This window comes from Scomber japonicus, chromosome 7 (genome assembly GCF_027409825.1).
Source record: "Scomber japonicus isolate fScoJap1 chromosome 7, fScoJap1.pri, whole genome shotgun sequence".
Taxonomy (NCBI): domain Eukaryota; kingdom Metazoa; phylum Chordata; class Actinopteri; order Scombriformes; family Scombridae; genus Scomber; species Scomber japonicus.
Window position 1 is genome coordinate 9,369,967 of NC_070584.1, and position 20,837 is coordinate 9,390,803.

The 20,837-nt window shown below is 38.5% G+C and overlaps 2 protein-coding genes across 2 annotated transcripts; both read right to left on the bottom strand.

The window, feature by feature from the left end:
• Positions 1 to 1,053: 1,053 nt before the first annotated feature.
• On the bottom strand, positions 1,054 to 5,816 carry slc34a2b (solute carrier family 34 member 2b). The gene is made up of 13 exons (XM_053321826.1): positions 5,802 to 5,816; positions 5,228 to 5,288; positions 5,005 to 5,136; positions 4,784 to 4,912; positions 4,515 to 4,658; positions 4,288 to 4,399; positions 3,965 to 4,160; positions 3,772 to 3,867; positions 3,363 to 3,474; positions 2,648 to 2,815; positions 2,245 to 2,361; positions 2,029 to 2,153; positions 1,054 to 1,899 (listed from the first exon to the last, which is right to left on the bottom strand). Exons 2-13 carry the CDS (start codon positions 5,280 to 5,282, stop codon positions 1,354 to 1,356), a joined length of 1,932 nt encoding a protein of 643 aa, XP_053177801.1. The 5' UTR covers positions 5,283 to 5,288; positions 5,802 to 5,816; the 3' UTR covers positions 1,054 to 1,353.
• Positions 5,817 to 12,015: 6,199 nt separating this feature from the next.
• LOC128361438 (proproteinase E-like) lies at positions 12,016 to 13,826 on the bottom strand. Its single transcript, XM_053321900.1, has 8 exons — positions 13,784 to 13,826; positions 13,553 to 13,641; positions 13,369 to 13,466; positions 13,116 to 13,244; positions 12,741 to 12,877; positions 12,424 to 12,566; positions 12,175 to 12,327; positions 12,016 to 12,033 (listed from the first exon to the last, which is right to left on the bottom strand). Exons 1-8 carry the CDS (start codon positions 13,824 to 13,826, stop codon positions 12,016 to 12,018), a joined length of 810 nt encoding a protein of 269 aa, XP_053177875.1.
• Positions 13,827 to 20,837: the final 7,011 nt, after the last annotated feature.

Consider the following 20,837-nt stretch of genomic DNA (forward strand, 5'->3'; position numbering starts at 1 on the left):
AGTTACTGTTCAAAGGCACATCAGATAAGAAAGTAAGACTCTTCCTTCTATTTGCTTCAGGGGAAAAGTGAATCCTCTGATCTGTTGTGCAAAATGCATGCATGACTGCCAATAGGACTATCAGTAAGTATCATATGACTTGATCAAAATGACATATCAATAACCCAGGGCTGTGAAGAGGATGTTTAAGAGGTAGCCCAGATTCATAAAAGGCCATTTTTGCAAATTATTGATTGCATATATACCTGGAATGACTACTTTTGCAACTCTGTTAAAGGGGTATTAAAAACCTATGACTGAGATTGGTTCAAGAAACTTCTCGGTTGGCTGAAATCTTTAATGCACATGCTGTATGGACTGCACAAATGTGAAAGATGTAGCTAATTTTACACCCAGAAATCAACCTTTTTTGTCTTCAGGCACCACTGAACAACTTTCATAGTAATGGCTTCTGATCTGTATCCATTTCCCTTTATAGATCTATGCAGTCTCAGGATGTGCAATGACAATAATAGTCCCCCTGAATACTAGTCCCATTCTACTGAGCTCTGTCAACTACAGTCACTTTACCTTGCAGCAAATTGTTCACATTAACATATACTAATATAAATTCTCAGTCAGCAACACTCAACAAGATGAGGTATTGAGTATATTGTTTTGTCATGCTGGATTTAGCAGGAATAACAGGAATTTCTTTATGTATTAATAAAAACTCTCCACAAAAATTGCACTTTCTTTCTAAGAGGCCTCATGGGCACGTCCGCAAGCCACCTTTGGGGTTTATCTATGCACGTGCCTATCAATATCTATAAATAACTTTGACCTCAGGCCATACATACCAAGCATGTATTATCTACATTAAACAGATGAGGCAAGATGATAACAACAAGCCAATACAACCATACTTTAAAAATCATAATTTTTTATTTACAAATATTATAAATACTGAAGGATAATAATATTTAAATGCTACATTATACATTGGGAGTTTAAAAGTTCAAAGTTGAAAATACAATCTAAATTCTTTTATACATATCATGAAAATATAAAAATAAATCATAACATTCGGAGTGAAGGCAGAGTGCTGGTTTACAGTGGAGTGAGTCTGAAAACAACATAAAACAAATGTCACATACCCAGAAACTGCAGTTCCTGGCTTCATAACATTGTGTCCAAAACTTCTGTTCATATGTATGTGTCAGTGACAATTTACTAGAGTGCTTAGTATATCATACAGTAAAGAGAAATCATCAACATACCACAACCTAAGAAGTGATGGACAATTACAAGTGTGTTAAAAAATACATTATTGCATTGAGTACAGCTTATAGATAGACAATTAATGGATTAATATTAAAGATGAGTTGCCTTAACGGCCTCCTTTGTATCCTCATCTTGTGACAGGGCTGGATTATCGTACATCTCCAGACTCTTGATGCTGCTTCTCCGTATTTTTTCGTCCTCTACCACTTTGCAACACTTGGAGCACCTGCAGCAGCAGCAGCAGTGCTTGCCGCAGAAGCGGAAGGCCGAGGTCAACATGGTGTCCCAGGGCCCAAGGGAACGCAGGGGCCTGGGCAAAAAGTCCCAGGTGCGCAGGATGCTGGGCAGGTGCTGGGGCCAGCGAGACTGCATCACGTTTACAATGATCACAAAGACCACCAGCACGACGACGGGCACACCGACGCCAACCAGCGCCTGCCAGCCCGCCACCGACAGCCCGAAAACAGAGAGAGGGAGAATTAAGAAGCACAGGATGAGGTAGAAGCCAGCAAACCAACGGTATTTAGCCGTATGGTTCCCCAGCCCTCTGGCCAACCTGATGGGCACCCGGGTGATGGGGATCGGATACCACAATAAGATACCCATGATGTTGAAGAAGAAATGGCAAAGTGCGATCTAGAAAAAAACACAAGCAGATGACATTCAAATACTGTTAGATCTCACAAATCCCCGCAAATATGGATCAAATCCTGCAAATACAGTTCAAACAAACAGGTAGAGAAGGGAAACTTTTTACTTTATTACCTGCAGGGAGTTAGCTAGCGTTTCTCCAGGACTAGCCATAGCAGCAAGTATAGCAGTAGTGGTTGTACCAATATTTGACCCAAGTGTCAGAGGATAGGCTCTTTCAAGGCTAATGACACCAATACCTGGTGAAAGAAGATTAACAACATATAAGTCCTGGAGTCAATTTAAAAAAAATCTTTTTGAGTGGCATTATTGTGTAAATTGTTAACTCACCAACAAGAGGAGTTATAGCTGAGGTGAAGACGGAGCTGCTCTGAACAATGAAAGTCATTCCCGCTCCCACAAAAATTGCAATATAGCCAGTAACCCAGCTGAAGGGGAAGGGGAAGTCTGTAGTCAAACAGAAACACAGCAAGTGAGCAATAAACCTGATGATGTGAGCACGGTGTAACTGCACACATTAAGACCACGTGACCAGAGGAAACAAGCATCGCTGTCAAAACAGTACATTTGTGCCTGAGCTTTCTCCGCCGCCCCAACAGGACTGCTGGACCTGGAAGCGAGCCAGGAGAAGCAACAGAATGGCTGTACCTGTGTTGCTCATCAAGCATCACCACCGAAGCAGATGTGCTGACTATCAAACAGGAGATTCGCTTTTTTTGTTTGTTTTGTTTACCTGTGTTGAGCACCTTCTTGATGACAACAGCCACCTGCCCCTTCAGCATGGAGTTGAGCAGCTTGACGATAAGGATGAGGCAGGTGCAGAGGATGAGCAGAGACAGAGCCAGGAGAATGAGGCCCACTGCCAGGTCTGGCAAATTAGCGTAGACGAAGATGTGTTTGCCTGTGACGGACAAGTCAAAGAGATGGTTGGCATTAAAGTGTCATCTCTGGGCTTGCAGTGCGTGACAGATAAAAATAGCCTCATGTGCATGAGTCACTTCAGAGCAAACCTTCTTTGATAAATGGAACTGATAAAAACAGATAGATGATTTTCTGAGAACATCCCTGTAGTTTTAAAACATAACTGAGGACGGTATAACCGCCAGTACTGAGCTTTCTGATCTTATCAAACTGGAGTGATTTTACAACATTTACTTTAATTGGGGGCAGCATACTTTACGGTCATGTGGCACCCAGGTGCTTCAGTGAGTGAATAGATCTATTAAGCAGGCAGAGGGGTCAAGGGAGGGTACTAGCTGAGTCACTAAAACAACTCAAAGGTAGTCATTGTCCACACATCAGAGGGTCTGGATGAAGGAGGTTGTTGTGGCAGAAAGCCTTGCTCATATTTCACTGAGCTTTGGTGGATCAGGTAAACCTAATTGCTTTGTAAAAAGAATTTTCGTCTGTCTTGACCTCAGGTATTCACATGAAGGAGGCACACTTACATTTCTGTTGGTAATCTATCAAAGTCATGTTCATCTCAGTCCAGGTCTGGTTTCCCTCCTCCCAACAGATGGCACCGGCAGTGCAGTTCTCCACTGTTGTATTCCAGAAAGTCTTAGATAAAGATAAAAGAATCCACAAAAAATAGCATTAAAACAATGCGTTAGTTATGCATTAGCAATGATTAAGAAATCAAAGCAGCTATGATCACACACAATGTTACACAGCTTTGAAGGTATGACCTAATGACAGAAACACTGTGGTCATGATACAACAAGGACAATATCAGTCATTAACAGAAGAACACCTGAGCTAACTATAGCTTTATCATGTTTTTACTGTTACTGTTTTGTTCAGTGTGTGGCAAACTGATAATTAATGTATGTGATGCAGTTCTTGTTGATTTCTTACCGTGTTGGTTTTGGTTTTGCACCATATTTTGATCAGACTCTTGTTTCTGGCTTCCGGGTCACCAGTAGCAATTCCAGTGATGACAGATTTGTCCAGCTAGTGGAAGACAAATGTTAACACATTTTATTACATTTTTTAAAAAGACATTTCTTGTTAATGTTGCATAATTTCATGATGATTTCAGTGTCTCTACCTGAATGATGGAGTTGGTGAGAGGGTCCGTGATGACGTTGAGCAGGTCGGGGGCGTCCTCTCCACCCTCGATGTTAAAGGATTCGATTACAAGGTGGGTGAGTTTGTACAGCACACCTGTGGCGACTTCCAAGGGCAGGAGGATTAGCACAGAGAGCCAGTTAAAGAAGTCATGGACCGTGGCACCAGCAAATGCCCTGGAAGTGAGAGGGGACAACATTCTTGAACATGTACCAAATACCATTTCTAGAGATCAGTTTCAGAGGTTTTGTTCTACTACTATACTGCAATTTTCCATTTGTATCACTGTTTGATCTGATTTACCTCCGGAACTCATTTCTGTCTCCTGCCTGCATCATGGCCACAATAGTGTTGGTGACAGATGTTCCAATGTTTGCACCCATGATGATCGGCACTGCAGACTGGACATCCAGCACTGAAAAAATATAAATAGCATGATGTTCATAAAATGTAATAAACTATAGCTCTATGTTTCTGTGGGTGTAAGTGCAAATGTATGCATCTTCTGTGTGTAGTATGTCCATACTTACATCCAGAGGATACCATGCTGACCACAATGGAGGAGGAGGTGCTAGAACTCTGCACCAGCACTGTGACTAACACCCCGATCACCAGCCCAGCCACAGGGTTGGACAACACAACATTGTCCTGGAAGATGTCACCAGCAGCTTTTCCTGAACACACACAAACACCCTCAGGTTAAAAAAAGCCTCATACACATTACATAAGCAGATGCAACTACACTTTGTAGTAATAATGACCTAGAATATTAAATATAATTCTATGGATTCATTTTTACCTCCAACTAGTTGGAAAGCAGAACTGAGAACATCCAGAGAGCAGATAAACACATAGAGAAATCCAAGCAGAAGAATGAACTTCACTATACCAGTCAGCACTCTCATAATCTTTCCTTTTGTGTCCAACTCTGTCAGAAAACACAAAAAAAAAAATACTGAATCAGGGTCAAGTTTTGCAAAGATGTCCACACTGTGCAGTGAGATTGTCAAGCTGCCTCACCTGACCACTTGATCCCAGTGTCTTTCAGCTCTGGGATATCCCAGGGATTATTTTCATCTGGAGCTTCATTCACCAGGTCCACAGTGGAGTAAGCCGGCAGAATGGCTAAATCTTTAGTCTGAGGGTTGTCATCTGAGGGAGGAAGGAAGGGCAATGTTAGAAAACAAGGTGGCATCAATACAGTTTGTGAAAAGTTGAAGTATGCCAAGGAAAAAGGACTTACTGTTTAGATTGTGGGAGGAATCAGTCTCCACAGTCACCTGCGGTCTAGGAGCCATGGCTATCTGGACAAGTGATAAAAATCAAAACAAATAGCTACAAATCAGATGAAACTTTTTCATATACATGAACTCATAAAATAATACAGTTAGAGGCAGAGGGGTTGCTAAAAGAACAAACAAGCGTTGGAAGTGGAAATTATGTGCATGAATTAGGTAGTTTTTAAAAACTTTTTTTCCAAAGCATTATAAAACGCAATAAATATAATTAACCATCCTCAGCATTACGACAATAATGGAATTACATCTCTAAAAATGACTGTGAAAGAATGAAAGTAACACGTTAAAAAAGCGCACAGAAAAAAAAGAAATACCATATTATCAGAATACATCGAAAAAACCCCAAAAACAAAAAACAAAACAAAACACATGCAATTCTATTTCACACTCCCCAAAAATCTCTCCACCCTCAAAAGAATTACTTGTTTTAAAACTTTTCCTCGATTACAATAATTTCACATGTCGGGACAGTACGCGAGTATCTGCCCTTCACTTCGAAAGTGATGGTCGGCTACGCACCTGTTTCTCCGGAGCTTCACCTGGGTTACCTGTTGCTCAGAGCGAGGCTGAGCGCTGCTTTTATAGAGCGGAGGAGAGCGCACACACGCTGCTCTCAGTTCAAAGGTCGTGCACACATGTCGTGCACACATGTGCAGAGTACGACTGACTGGAGAAAGAGTCTGTATGTGGGGCGAGCTGTTTGATAAAAGCTCACCGGCTAAATTAATTGAAGAGCTGCTGTAAAACTTAATATTAACAGAATCTTTTATTGTTGGATGAGAAGAAGTAGGACAGTTGCCGCATACAGCACACGTTCCTTCTTTTACATGTTATGAATCACTAATAACACTTAATGATGACGGTGGAATAGCTGAAATATATAACTAGCCTGTGTATGGAAGATTTATATTATAGGTCACTTGTATTTATGGTTTATTCTTAGCAACAGGTGTAACACACGGCACATGTGTATAATGCAATGATGAAATCAAAGACGCTGCCCCCTGGTGGTTGTAAGTGAAACACTAAACTGTGCTATTCTCATCAAAGGACTGCAAGAAGAAGTATAAGGGGGTCACCAAGTAGGCCTACTCCTGTTCCAAAACATAATGTGTACTTTTTCCAAGATGTTCTGACTTTTTTTTCATGTGAAATACATAGCTTCATCTCTTCAGGCCTTGACAAATTCCTCAAAACATCACTCATGCTCATTTTCCACAGCAGATATAACCTTTGATCAGGGGTTAGAAGTCCATTACCTAATTTCAAGGGAAGCCAAAACTGTTGGGAACCATGCCAACATCATATTGATCCTCTGTTATATTTTGTGTCATTCAAGGCCATACGAAATTCTTCACGTTTTTTAATGTTCATAGTCCAAAGGCTCGCACTGTGACCCACTAAAGTAATAGCTTTTCTGTGTTGGTCATTTCAGTATATGTACAATTTATTGTAATTTGGACGAATATGTAATTGATCACAAGCTCAACTGTGATATAAATACTGTTTAAAGCAGCTACAATAATGCATAAAACTAGCTCTGCTTTATCTATTCTCACTCTCTTTACATAGGTAGCCATACATACACACTCTCGATCTTTTTCCCTCTCTTAATCAAACACACACACAGCCTCCCACATTTACAACTTTTTAGATAAAACACACACACACATACACAGATGCTTGTATATGCACATATATATTAGTTAATAATCAAAGTTTATAGCAGAGATTTGACTGTAACAACATAGCATATTGCATATCAAATAAATGGTGTGAATATGGTTAATGATTAAACTAGAACCATGCCTCAAACAGCAATAAAAAAATCATTAATGCTGGGCTTATAAAAAAAAGGGTTCACTGAGTTGATGCAGATGAATAAAAATCAAAGCAGATCTATGTCTCATTAAGCTAATATTTAGTTCATTATTTGGAATGTTTAATGATGATTGGTAATAATGATCATCATTCATATTTGGTATGGAATACTTGCTTCAGTGGTTATTTGAGAGCAGTGGTTGATTGGATGATAAATGCTGGACCTTTGCGTGGGTGTTTCAGACTCACTCACATATCTTTTGAGGTTATATGTTGTTCTGAGAAACAACTCCAAGGACTTCAGTCTCTGAAAATCAGCTCCAGCCTTACGAGTCACTCATCATACATTCAATCTGCTGTTGTCACTAGAGCAGGTTTTAGACCTGAGATTGGATCTGTCTGTATGTGCTAAATCATTTCTTATATCAGCTTCTACAACTTTTTTTCTTCATTTTTAATACCCAAATATATCAGTTAAAAACACATTTCTATGCGTTCCTTAATAACTGCTCACATAAATCAAATTACCAAACAAAAAACATAATGTATCTGTCTTTTTGATTTGCTTCATATGACCTAAAAGATGAAAAAAACTGATATTCTCTAACTACAGTTACTATGTTGTCTAGCTTCAAAATAACAGCTCCAAACCAACAATCATTATATTTTACTACTTGGCTACAACACAAACAATCAGCTGATGGCAGGTCAGGCAACATCAAGTTCACAGTGTTTAACAACTGGTATAAAATTAGGTGAACCATATATAAAACTTTCCCACTGTCCAACATTCAAAACACAACATGATAAAACACTGCGCTCCCATTACAGGTACAAAAATACAGTCAACAAATATAATAAATAACCCTCTCATATTTGTTTTATCAGAAGACAACAATAGTAAAAAAAAAAAAAAAAGTAGAAAACTGCATTTCTTAACCAATTCAAATATTTTATTTTATTGATTATAGCAGCAGAACTGATCCTAGAGTCTATTACTTTTTTTAAAAAATGTATCAAAATTTGGATCCAGATTTAAATATGAATTAACTCCAACAACCAAACTATTATGCTTTTAATAATTTGAGTGTTATTTTATGGCATTCTGATAAGTGAGAAGAAAACACATTTACAAATTTTCCAAAAGACTTTATAGACATTATAATTGGAACAACATGACAAGTAGCATCACATTAAAAAGTGTCTGAACATGTTTAGTTTGATCTAATATCATCTCTCATTTCAGTACACTAATTGCATCCAACATAATTCTTAACATTTTCCAGTTGTGACATTGGTCGTTACGTGTAATAAATCATTATGAATCACTATGATTTAATAATTTCTTGAAATGTTGCATAATTGCATTGCAGTGGGATTAATTATTAGCCACTAATTATCTTACAGATAAAAGACATAAAAGAAAGATAACTGAGCAATATATAGCTGCCATATATCTGGGTGAATAAAAACATACATTGACAAAAACATTAGTTGGTGTGTGAGTTGATGCCCAAATATTAAATTGTGCTGACAAACTGTATGACACTACATGGCTCTGCTTAGGTCAACGATTCACATTGACTCTTTGAGAAATGTGCAATAAAATGTAGTTTTTGCTGCAGTTGACTAAGTTAAGGCTAATATTCACAGTTGATATTCAGGTCCATGTATTTATCATGAGTTGCTGATAATCGCTGATAATTTTGTGCCAAAGGCTTCTGTGCATTTATGACCAGTAATATTACGTATGCATGTTATTCGAGTTCTAATTGCATTTCTAGTTGTGTTCTTGACCTCTACAATGTGTCCACAGTAACGTGGCACAATGTATGCATAGACAAGACTAAAGACTCACAGTTAAGTATAAAGAAGCATCATAAGGTGACTGTATTTTACAATTCACCTAGTTATTTATTGACTAACCCATTAGACTTGATGCAATGGTTTTTTTCCCCCCATGTGACTTCAGGAGACCCACATACGATAGAAAGCTCATCCAAGGCTTACCTTTAACCTTTGGAATGTTGCTTTCATTGTCCGCCCACACGCTAATCAAAATACTTTGTAACTGTTACAAGCTTGTTTTTAAAAGAGCAGAATTTTTAATTGTTTTATTTTAGGGTAATACATTTGGACATGATGTTCTTTTTCTTATTTACCTGCAAGATCTGCTTTAAAGTCTGTATACCACTCTTGTCCTTGTTCAAATCAATATACTGTATTATCTGCCCTATATACTGTTCTATATCTTCAGTGTTTATGTTTTCTTATAGGAATTGTTATGGTATCAGAGTCAATGATTGCCTCCAGGGCCACTGAGTTGATGCCATCTATCTGCCAAGCTGGCACAGTCCACATGAGGTCAAGCAGTTTGCCCTCATGTTACTGCCGGCAGCCACCCTGTAGTACTACATTGTTAGTGGGCTGTGCTGTATTCCATAAAACCATAAAAGTCTGTTAGAACTGGTTGAGATTCTGAGGGCGGTGAGACTGAGCAGCCATCAAGGTTATGACCACGGTGTCACGGTGTGTGTGGGATGTGATATAAAATACACATACTGAGACACATTCTGTCTTTCTACAGGTTTGATCCTCATACTGTAAAGAGACTGTTTAAAAGATTGAAACAAACAAAAATTTAGAAGAATAAATGATGTGCATATCTTGAGGCAGTAATGATAACACACCCAGCCTGACATATAGCAGCATGGAAAACCCATTTTCCTTAAGATTCTAGGGTAAAGTTTGAGATCTGGATGTGTTGAAATAACGGGAAAACACATCACCTCACACAAAATGACTTCATATTTTCAGAAAGAATGCAACATGACACATCTCTTGATTTCGTACAATACCACAATGATGTATAATGTTCTTGTCAAGATGAGTGAGATGTAGGCTATTACAGTGTCCATTCTTTTAAAATCCAACATATCAAAGGCAATGAGAAAAGATATTGCACAACTGTCCATCATACTTGATGGAGTACAGAAAATTGTATGTGGATGACTGCACATTGACTCTATGTGTTATAGGTTACATAGTTTATTGTGAACTGAAGCATAAAGGTGGTGTTAAGTAACAGTTGGGGTCTTGTGACCCTCCTTAGAAACTGTGCAAGTGAGAAAATGATCATTAACAGTTTAAGAATTCAAACATTTCACTGTCTTTCACAGGTTACAATACAGCAGGAGCAACAGTACTCTGACAATATACATATGAGTTAGTTAGGTGGCAGAAGTCTAATGGCATTACTGTAATGACATTGAAGAGTAACTAAACAGGAATGGCTTTTTATTAAGGTTCACATGTTTCATTTCAAATGTGGGTAGTGGAGATCACTGTAGATGGTCTCTCTGCTCCTTTTCTCTCCACTGAGTGGAGCTGCTGTGATGCTATTAGGCTTGAGCAGGTTCCCACATCTACCAGCAGATGGGGATAACAAATGTCAAAAGGCTTGTGTTCATGTCAATGCTTGAAGCAAAACTTCACCCAGCCACAGATTATATTCCTTTCAGTGGATAGTGTATTTGTGTAAGGCTAAGCTTCAATATTTACAACAAAAATTCTCTCCAAAAACTTGAAACTAGAGATTATAAACTCTCAAGCACTGATTTATTTAAAGCCTGATCTCTTGGAGCTGCTGAGACCAATAATGTTTGTTTTTACTTTTACACAGACTTGAATTTTAACTCTCATGTTTAAAGTGAGTCTGGATGTGACTATTGTTTTTTTAGTGAGGCAGATGTGTGTTTCTCTCTACAGATGTGAAATTGAGTAAAAGTCATAAATCAAAGATGAATTAGTTTTTATAGGGTGTTTAAATATGAAGCAAGATATTCTTCAGTGTGAATGGCAATATTCTGATGAAGACAGATTAGAGATAGAAATATAAACAAATAAATATATAGATGTATCTATATGCCAAGCAGAAAATGCAGGTTTATTACAGATGTGATCATCTGAATATTAATATTGTAGCTTTGTACTTACTACCAAACTTAACTGTTCTCAGCATACAGCTACAGTTAATGCTATTTCTATAGGCATTTGTTGCATTGATACTCTAAAAGTAAATTTAGACATTTTCACAACTTTTTATATACCAGTTGCATTGTGTTATTGTGATCATCTATTATGGTAAAATAACTGGAAACTAGTTGTATATTTGTCAGAAAAAGTGTCTCAGATTGCAGCTGTTATCTGATGCAGCAGATTGCTGAGGTCATGCATCAAGGTAACCTATTGCTGCTATTTATCTGATGTGAAATGCTGCTTTCCAGCTCAGCTCCCACCTGGATGTATCGTACAGTGTGTTCACTGCGGCTGACTCTTAGCCGACCTTGGTGGTGATTGATAGGAAATACTGATGCATAAGTCCTCCGCGCCCACTGATGGGCAGCCATTCCTCATTTTCCTTATCACACAACAGGAGAGGATGAAATATCAAGTGGTACGGTGCATTTAGACAGGGGTGGTGTGTCTTTCTACACTTTTCTAGCATCTTTATTAAGACATGAAAAATGCCGATTTTCTTTTATTCTGCATGCTGCAGTGCTTTGTCATAAAGGATTTTAGTCTTTTTATGTGACTTTGTTAAAACGCAACAGTTCATAAGACCCCAGTTTGTGGTACTGTATGAATGAAGTTTTAGATGTGACTCTAAGCATTTCCAAATAAGTGTTATATTAGCATATTCAATTAAAACACTTGGAATTTCAAGTATTTCACTTTTTAATTCAGTTTAAATATATTGTATCCTATTACCCTTTTATTGATTTTTAGTACTGGTAGACTTTTCATTCCATTTCTGACACTGATACGAAACTTGAAAATAAGCAGACACCAGATAAAGACAACACTGGCACTTGGGACCACATTATTTTTCAGAGTTGATCCAGAGGGGTCCTCAGTATTTCAGCATAACCTGAAGAGAGAACAGGGAGAATTTTCTTATAACTTATTTATACATGAAATACTTTGAGTGCAGTACAATTCTGTTCCTCTTGATACACACAGGTGAGATGTTGCTATAAATCAAACAGAGTGGATGTATTGATTAACTTACCTCACTGAGCCACTCGGTGAAGGCAGAGGTGCGTGTGAAGACGGTGGGTTTCTTCACCTCATTGCAGGTGCGAGAGGAAACAAAGCTAGTGACGCCCTGGACGTACCACCTACCATCCTGACCCATACAGTTCAGAGGACCTCCAGAGTCTCCCTGAAAGAGACAGAGAGACATTAACATAGTGTAGTGTAGTATAAAGCAGCTGATTATGTTGATAGTCAGTTCAGTCTTGATGGGTGCCTAACATACATTGCATCCAGATACGACATCTCCTCCAGCACAGATCATAGTGGTCTTGACGTTAATGCCCCACCAGTCACTGCGGCTGCACACACTGTGCTCCACCACAGGCAGCAAGGCCTGCTGCAACTTATCAGGCATGGGGCCGTGAGCTGAAACACAGATAGAATGTAGCTGGTCAACAACACATGAATAAATCATTGTACAATGCAGACAAGATTAAGTACCTGAATCACCATTCAATTTTTGATACAAATTTAATAAGACAGTGATTTGCAGTGATCAGTGAAAAGACAAGAAGACAGATACATAATCAGAGGCATTACTGTAAAGGTTGCCCCAGCCGGAGATGTAACAAGCTGCCCCATGGGAGGGGATCTCTCCAGCCTCTGGAAGACAAGCCAGGCCAACGCTGTCATTCATAATGGGACTCTTATCCAGCTTCAGCAGGGCAAGATCATTGCTGTGAGGAAATAGTAGATATTCACTGATATTATTAAATGCATTGAATAAGCTGCAGTTTATGGTTAAATTGCTTACATTGCTTTTTTAATTTGCTTTGCTTTACTTTCTTTGCAATAGGTGTAAATTAACATGCCGTACCATCGATGGCTATATGCTTATCAAGGTTCTTACAGGGGATGGGAAGACTAAGTTAATGGAGAAATCATCATTTTGTTTGTCCCTGAGAATAAACTCACCCATCAGCCACACGGTCAATGTCCCACAGGGGATGGACAATGATGCGCAGGACGTCTCTGATCTGTTCTGTGCCTTCTTGTTTGCTCATGTCATACTCTCCCAGGACCACACGGTACACATCTCCTGGCCTGTAAAACACATATGTTCTATCATTTCAGAGCACATTTACAATTATTATTATACTTAAGGTCTGCTACAGCTCACACATAGCAAGCCACTACTGTTTCAGCCTCACAGATTAATGTTAGTTACCAGATGCAGTGTCCAGCAGTCAGCACCCAGCGAGGTCCAACCAGAGTTCCTCCACAAGTGTGATGATAACGGCTGCCGTGCTTCACCTGCAGGGAGATCTGAGAAAAAACAGTCACTGTGAATAAACGGAAAAAATAATGAAATAAGAGATTTCCTTCAAGCGAATGTAAAACATGGTGGTTACCTGCCAGGGCCAGCTATGGGGGCGAGCATCTTCTCCATTTACCACCCTATTGGTGTTGGGTGTGACAGCAGGTGTGCCACAGCCAAAAACTAAAAACACATGATAAAGGGTGCCACATTACACAAAAACCTTGATTTGAGTGCATGTACATATGCATTTATGTATTAATTAACCATGGTGCTACTTTTTTTGCTCAGTTTGACTCCTCTTTTATCACACCCCTCTACTCACCATATGCTACCTGAAGCAGCAGGAGGACCAGTATCTGCAACATGGTGTCAGCCTGTTGAGTAGATACACATTCTCAACTTCAGCTCAGCTCTCTTATACCTCCTCATTGTGTCTGTCAACCCAAACGCAGATTTGCACTGAACTTGTGGAACTTTGTTATCAGCATCCACTGCCGACTGTAACTGGGAAAAACTTCCTTTTCCACAGATGCATCAGTCAGTGTGCTGGGCTGTAGCTGCACTGTGCCGAGCTGTTATGTCTACTAAGCGAAAAAATGAGTGAACGAGACAAATTTAGACAAGATTGCCCATGTACATACACTACACATCGTGTGTGTGTATACAAGTAATTTCCCAGGACACCATTATGCAACACAGTAGAATAAAAAAGACTCTATAATAACACATAACTGCAATATCTAGATGTGTAGGGTTAACTAGATATTCTGAATTTAAGAGAAAAAAAATAGAAAAATCCTGAAATTTAAATAATAATAATAATAAAATGCAATATCTATGCATTGAATCAGAATGTCATTTTTTCCAGCATGGGCTATAGTACTATATTATTCTGGACCCAATGTACATTTTCTGATAAATAATAATCCAACAGTTGCATATTTTCAGACTGCGGATGAAATGAACACAGCACAGTAATGTGAGAAGACATATCAAAACCATTTACTACTACTACTACTAAATAATAGGAATAATAAATCTTCACCACACACACACACACAAAAAAGACAAGGAAATTGAAAGCAGACAGGTTGGCAGCCTTAAAACAGTCCAGTCCATTTTGTAGCAGATCTGGAGCTTTCCAGTGTATCACATGATTTTCCGCAGCAGATGGATTTTGCCCAGAAATTGTAGAAGTTCAATTTTTCTTTTCTTTTTTTTTTAGCACGTTTCTCAGTCCTGATGTCTTACATTTGAAACTATAAAGGTGTTTATAGTACTATGACAACTGGGCAAACTACAAGCTATAAAATCAGCCTGGTGATCAGATTAAACTACTTTTTACAAGGTCTTATAGTGAAACTTATAGTGAAATTTTAGTGCTTAGTTTGCTTTTCTGAAGGCAGGATTGTATAGTTGACAGAAGCACAACAGATCATAATAACATAATAATAATAACACACCCTGATTAACATAAAATGCAAGAAGACACTGATTAAACCATTATCTCTGGGAAGTGTAGTGTAAAAGCAGACAGCGTATCACCGCATATAGTATACTAACAAAACATAATGAAATACTTTTGGTTGGTAATCAATAAAGGATTTGTGCACATGAAGCATGAAAACATAATGTAGATGATGAATAATCCCACCATGCTGAACAAACAGAACAAACTGTTCTCAGAGTGAAACTGGGGTGTGACAGTAAGAATGAGAGTATCGCTGAGGTGGCAAGAAGAAGAAAGCCGTAGAAAGAGGAGAAGAAGGCCGAGAAACTGAGATGAGGGTTTAGTGTCGTCAGCTGTCTTGGTGCTAGCTGTACTGCGAGAAATAAATTTTCTTCCTATGACCACAGAACTGGATAGCTTTGGGTAACCTTCAAGAGAAACAGTCCTGTAACAACTTTCTCCCTTTTAATAACATGTTATACATTCACGAAGGGGCCCACGCTCCTGCTGAATCTGGACCCAATTCTTCACGCCTCGCTCAGACAGTATCCTTTCGTCCTGAGGGAAACTAATATCGCTCTCTGGAGAGGACAGCGTGCATCTATAAATTTCCCCTTTTAGGAAGCAAATCAAATCAATATTGCCTCAACAGCTAAAAAGTCTTTGCTTGTTTTCTCGCTGCGTTAAGATAATTCCCTACAGTAGATGTTGCATGGAGATTTAAGGGGCAGGCATGTGCTGTATGTTTGCATAACATAGCAATGACAGAACTGTGAATAATTCTGATTAGAGCTGCAAAAGTTACAGCTTACAATGAATAAAGCGCTGATGCTGTTTACCGTTGGTCACTCTGGTGGGAATTGTCATTTATTATGAAGGAGTGTGTAAAACAATAAATTCTATGAAGTCAAACAGTAAAAAATAATCAATGGCACCTTTAAACTATTTCAACATTAGAATAGCACTTTTATTCTAAATGAAAATATTGGATTTCTTCTGTGCTTTTTAAAAACTTTTTTTTTACAGAACCCTAAAGAGACATTTATGTCATTAAAAAGGCGAAGAACTTTGTACATTACACATTTTCATTTATAGTAAGAGCATTCAGTATGATTATGGTAAAAACATACTGACTACACATTTTAAAAGCTCTGTGCTTTGAGCTAAGAACATGTGCACAATGACAATGCCAGCAGGTATAACCTTTGCACCATCTTAGTTATATATTATAATATTCATAAGCTAAAGTAGGCTATTGGGAAAATTAGTTTTGACCTGACCTCTAGGTGAAAAGTTATGCGATCACCATAATTATTACAATTTTACCTGAAGGTAATGTAAATGTCTGAACCAAATTTCATGGTAATCCATTCGACAGTTGTTGAGACTTTTCACTTCCAACCCCAAATGCCAACCTGATGATGGCGCAAGAAGAAACGTCAGGGGGTCACCACAGTTATTATGATTCATCCTCTGGGGACCATGAATGTCTGTGAAATATTTCATGGCAATCCATCTAATACTGAGATATTTCAGTGTAGATCAAAGTGAACTGATTGACTGACCAACATCCAGAGAGCTACAGCACCAGCACAGCTAAAAAGTGACGAGTCCAGGCAAAGCTCTTTCAGAAATGTCTCGAGGAAATCATTTCTGTATCATATTACAGTACATAATATTTTATAGCATAATATATTTGGATTTTATGGTTAAATGGTTGAATGAATGGATATAGTTTGGGATAAAATTATATGAGCTGTTCCTAAAGTGACTGCATTTATAACCCTTTTATTGTTTTTTTTTCTCTATTAAAAAAAAAAAAATTCCATCTAGACATTGTTCTGCTGAAATTCGTAAATCGATATTTCCAAAGAGAAATACAGTTAGCCACAGAAGCAGGTCTGCTCTTTATTCAGCAGTAGCTCAAGACAGAGATAAATTATCTGCAACCAGCCAGCACAGTTTAAGGCCAAGTCTCCCAAGGTTTTTAGATATGACAGAAATCTGACTAGTATAGCCTGGAGACAGAGGAAATCCTGCCAATTAGACCTTTGAAACATAAATCACACTTTACTACTCTGTCACATCAAGTAGCCAATATTCAGTTTCCAGTCCCTAAAAAGAAGAATATAGAGTTGATAGAAGGTATAAAATGCCTTGAATAAATGCATTGCACATGCAGCGTCTCATGAGTTAGTTCATGATATCACCTTTCACCCCAAGAGAGGAAAAATATGATGAGGGAACCTAATATTATTTGGTTGAACGCACAGTGCATACCGTATACCTATAAGAGCAGAAGTTCTACTGAAAGAACACTTTGACATTTTGTGAATTATCCTTATTCACTTTATTGCTGAGAGTTAGATGAGAAGATATGTAGCACTTTCATATCTGTATGACAAATGGAGCCATGGGAGCCTCGAGGTGACCTTCAGGTGATAGCTTAGCTCAATAAATGGAAATGAAGAAACAGCTAACCTGTCTCTGTCCAGAGGTAACAAATATACATACCAGAATCTCTACTCACTGATTAATAGGTTGTTTTTTTTTTTGCTTTTAGTATGCTATGTTTGAAAAGTGTTGGTAGGTGGTTTTGTAGGTAATGTATGGACATAGACAATCTAGCTGTTTCCACTGGTTTTCTCTCTTTATGCTAAGCTAAGCTAACCAGCTGCTGGTGGGGACTTCCCATTTACCATACAGACATGAGAATGGTATCAATTTTCTTCATTTTTCATGTATTTATTTGACAGGGACAATGTGTATTGATAAACAGAAAAAGGAGCTGTAAATGAGCCGGAGCGAATACATGTATTTTCTCAAAATGTCAAACTGTTCCTTTAATCAGTACATTTTCATTGGTTTCATGATATTTCGTAACCAACCTCAATGATTCTCTTTCATTTTTCTGATTATTTCCATACCCCTGTTTTGCTCCTCTTGGCTGTTTTGGTACCATCCTGTGTTTGCAGAGGATGGGTGCTGGTGATGGAGAAGCAGAGTGAAGTCTGCCTTAAGGCTCCAGTCAGGGATGATTATGTCTGCTAGTAGCTCTGCTCAAAATTGTAGCCTTCAGGTTGGCGAGCACTTTCGGATCACATTTTTTGACATGCAGTCTTCTTCCCATACAAGACTTGAGACTCTCTGCTCTGCTCTTATTGCTGCTGTTCTTCTCAGTTGGGATGTATGGGATGGGTTTAATCTAATTATTGCAGCAGATGTCGGCCTTGAGTACTTTTAAAAACATTTGCTCAGCCATGAAAAGTTGAGTGAGTGTATTTTTTTCTGCAATGCCCTATTTCACACTTTGCTGCACAGTCTTTCTCTGTTGGACACTGCCTCACAGGAGGTTAAGTGCTTTGCTGAATAGGACCCCAACAGATGAGTGTCCAATGCCAAAGTCATTTTTTACACTACACATGAAGAATTAAAGGAATGTTAAACATAATTTCTATTATTCTGTTTGTTATATATTGATATGTCACTTTACATTTGGAGCGACTTGGCTGCAGTTGTCAGGTTTAGGTCATTTTGGGCTCATGCAGGGCGGTTAACAAATGAAAAGTGATATTTAAGGTTGTTCTTCTGAGGTTTAAGTCAGGGCTGAAATCAAAGCCAAAAATGTTTTTGCTCTCAAGTGTCTTGTTCTGTAGAATAATGGTGAGGTCATTTTAACAGGAAAGAACAACTACAAAATTAATACAAATGTCTCTGTTGTGTATTATGGAACCTCAAGCCAACCAAACCAAAAAGTAGAAGTAAAGAACGAGGTATTCATAACAAGGCAATTACATCCCTGTCTGATAACTGGCAGATGAAGGAAACTTAAATCCAAATAAACTTAGTCCCCGTCTGGGCTGAGCAGCTGGAGTTTCACTGATTCTTAACAGGAGTGTCTCTTTTTCTGTTTTTCTGTATATTTAACCATCATCTTTCACACTCTGTCTGATGATCCAACCTTAACACCTCGAACCCCCGCCGGCCAGTCCAGAAACAGTGAGTTCTTACTGGTAATCGACTCCATTTGGTCACCTTGAGACTCCTGCGGTGACACTTTTCACTTTGATTCATTGCTGTTTCTACCCCCTCTACCTCCCCCTTTCTTGCCTACTCCTCAGGTCCCTAACTAAAACCTTGTTGGTCAAATTAAAAACAGTTTAGCCTGCTGCACTGGCTTGCATCACAAGCCCATAAACACAAAGTGCTTTGGTCATGTAAGACATAGGCTCTGTGATTATCTCTGCTCCTTTAACTCACAAATCAAACGTGGGTTCAGCTGCAAGACCTGATGTGATAAAGGCATTTTATTAAGGAGAGTAAAGACGATTAATTTTTGTGAGAAGCAGCTTAATTCTTTCAAAAATGAATGAGCACCTCAGCACATGAGGAGCAGGGAGCAGATCTGGGTCGCTGTGAGGGATTTTGATTTTGTTACAGAGATGGAAAGCTGGTGGAACACAATTTGACACTGCAACAGCTGAAACTGTAGTGACAGATGGAAATGACTTTCGTTCATGTGTGGGATTTAGGACTAACACTTTTTGGCACTAACCTTTCAGTGGTTTCTCAAAGTGCCACCTGGTTATTGTGAGATTAAATTGAACCGAGCAGATTCATAATTCAGGGTCCGTAACATCAAAAGGGTATCGACATAATAACGCTTAAATGCTAACTTTCTGATGGCTAACGACCCCAAAATTGACTGTCGGGTTAGATTAGACAGCTCAGTGCTTAACACTAACCTACCAGAGCTGAAATGAAATATGCTACTGAATTTTACTTTCAAAGGAAGATTTCTGAGACATTTGGAGATGCCAGCAGAGGGGTAGTGAACGAGAAACCCCAGACAGGGAAAACTGAGAGACGGTCCTCCTCTTTAATCCTCTCTCCCACATAGGCTAAAGTTACTTGGCTGTGACTGATGGACAATAACAAGGAAGCCCTCCCTACACACTACCCCTCCATATTTCATAGTTATGTGTTGTCATCGCGGTACTCTCTTTGTTCTTGAACAATCTGTAATGCTGTTATTATAAATATCGAATGAAATGGAAAAAACAAATGCTGCCACACTTCTGTTTCAGAGTTCTCGGTTCTCAACATGCATATTTCATCTTTTAAGTAATCTTTTGTTTTTAGTGACACTAGCAATTGGCTCTAGGATAGGCAACATCAGACAATCCACTACTTTTATTCCAGACCAAAATATCTCAACAAATTTCTGACAGATTGCCACCCATCCATCTACTGAATGTATTGTTGGACTGTGAGGATCTTCTGACTTTTCTTCTAAAGGCTCACATGGTTTTGAAATGTCTCAACAACTATTGATGGAATGCTATCGGTGCCACACTCACTTATAATGAGTTGTAATAACTTTGGTTATCAGCTAACTTTCCGTCAAACTTGCAAACTAATTAAATTTGCCTTAGCAATAGCTAATTATTGAATGGTATCATGCTAACAAGGTAACCCAATATAGTAAGCATACCAGCTAAATGTTAGCATGTTAGTATTTTAATTGTGAGCACAGTCCCAGTGTCAAGAGGGGTACAGTCAAAACGTAGTATTTTAATTTTTTTTTTTAAATGTATTTATTAATTGTTTTCAGTATATGATGTTTTCAAAACAACCCAGAACTCGGAAAAAACTCCACTGACTTGTTAAAACCAAAATGAACAGCTGTGCAAATCCAAATTCCAAGTTTGTCCTTAAAGCTACCCTTACCGTTGTTACATTTTTTTGTTTAGGATAAAATGCTATTAATAAGGTAATCGCACTCTAAAATGTTAGAGATCCACCAGGCAGAGAAACTAATCATTATTCCACTCTCATAATATTCTGTGGAAAACTCTGACCAATCATATCATTCCGTCCGAGTGATGTGATTGGCCGAGCGACCTGCCTGTTTTCCCCTTCCGCA

Bases quoted from the DNA above. Each gene is read 5' to 3' on its own strand.
- LOC128361438 (XM_053321900.1), bottom strand. From the start codon at position 13,826: ATGTTGCAGATACTGGTCCTCCTGCTGCTTCAGGTAGCATATG. The intron at 13,467-13,552 runs GTAACCACCATG...GTTTTTTCTCAG, and splicing joins CCCATAGCTGGCCCTGGCAG to ATCTCCCTGCAGGTGAAGCA. The intron at 12,567-12,740 runs GTAATGCCTCTG...TCTGTGTTTCAG, and splicing joins CGGCTGGGGCAACCTTTACA to CTCACGGCCCCATGCCTGAT.
- slc34a2b (XM_053321826.1), bottom strand. From the start codon at position 5,282: ATGGCTCCTAGACCGCAGGTGACTGTGGAGACTGATTCCTCCCACAAT. The intron at 4,913-5,004 runs GTGAGGCAGCTT...GTTTTCTGACAG, and splicing joins CACTGGGATCAAGTGGTCAG to AGTTGGACACAAAAGGAAAG. The intron at 4,659-4,783 runs GTAAAAATGAAT...GTGTGTGTTCAG, and splicing joins TGCTTTCCAACTAGTTGGAG to GAAAAGCTGCTGGTGACATC.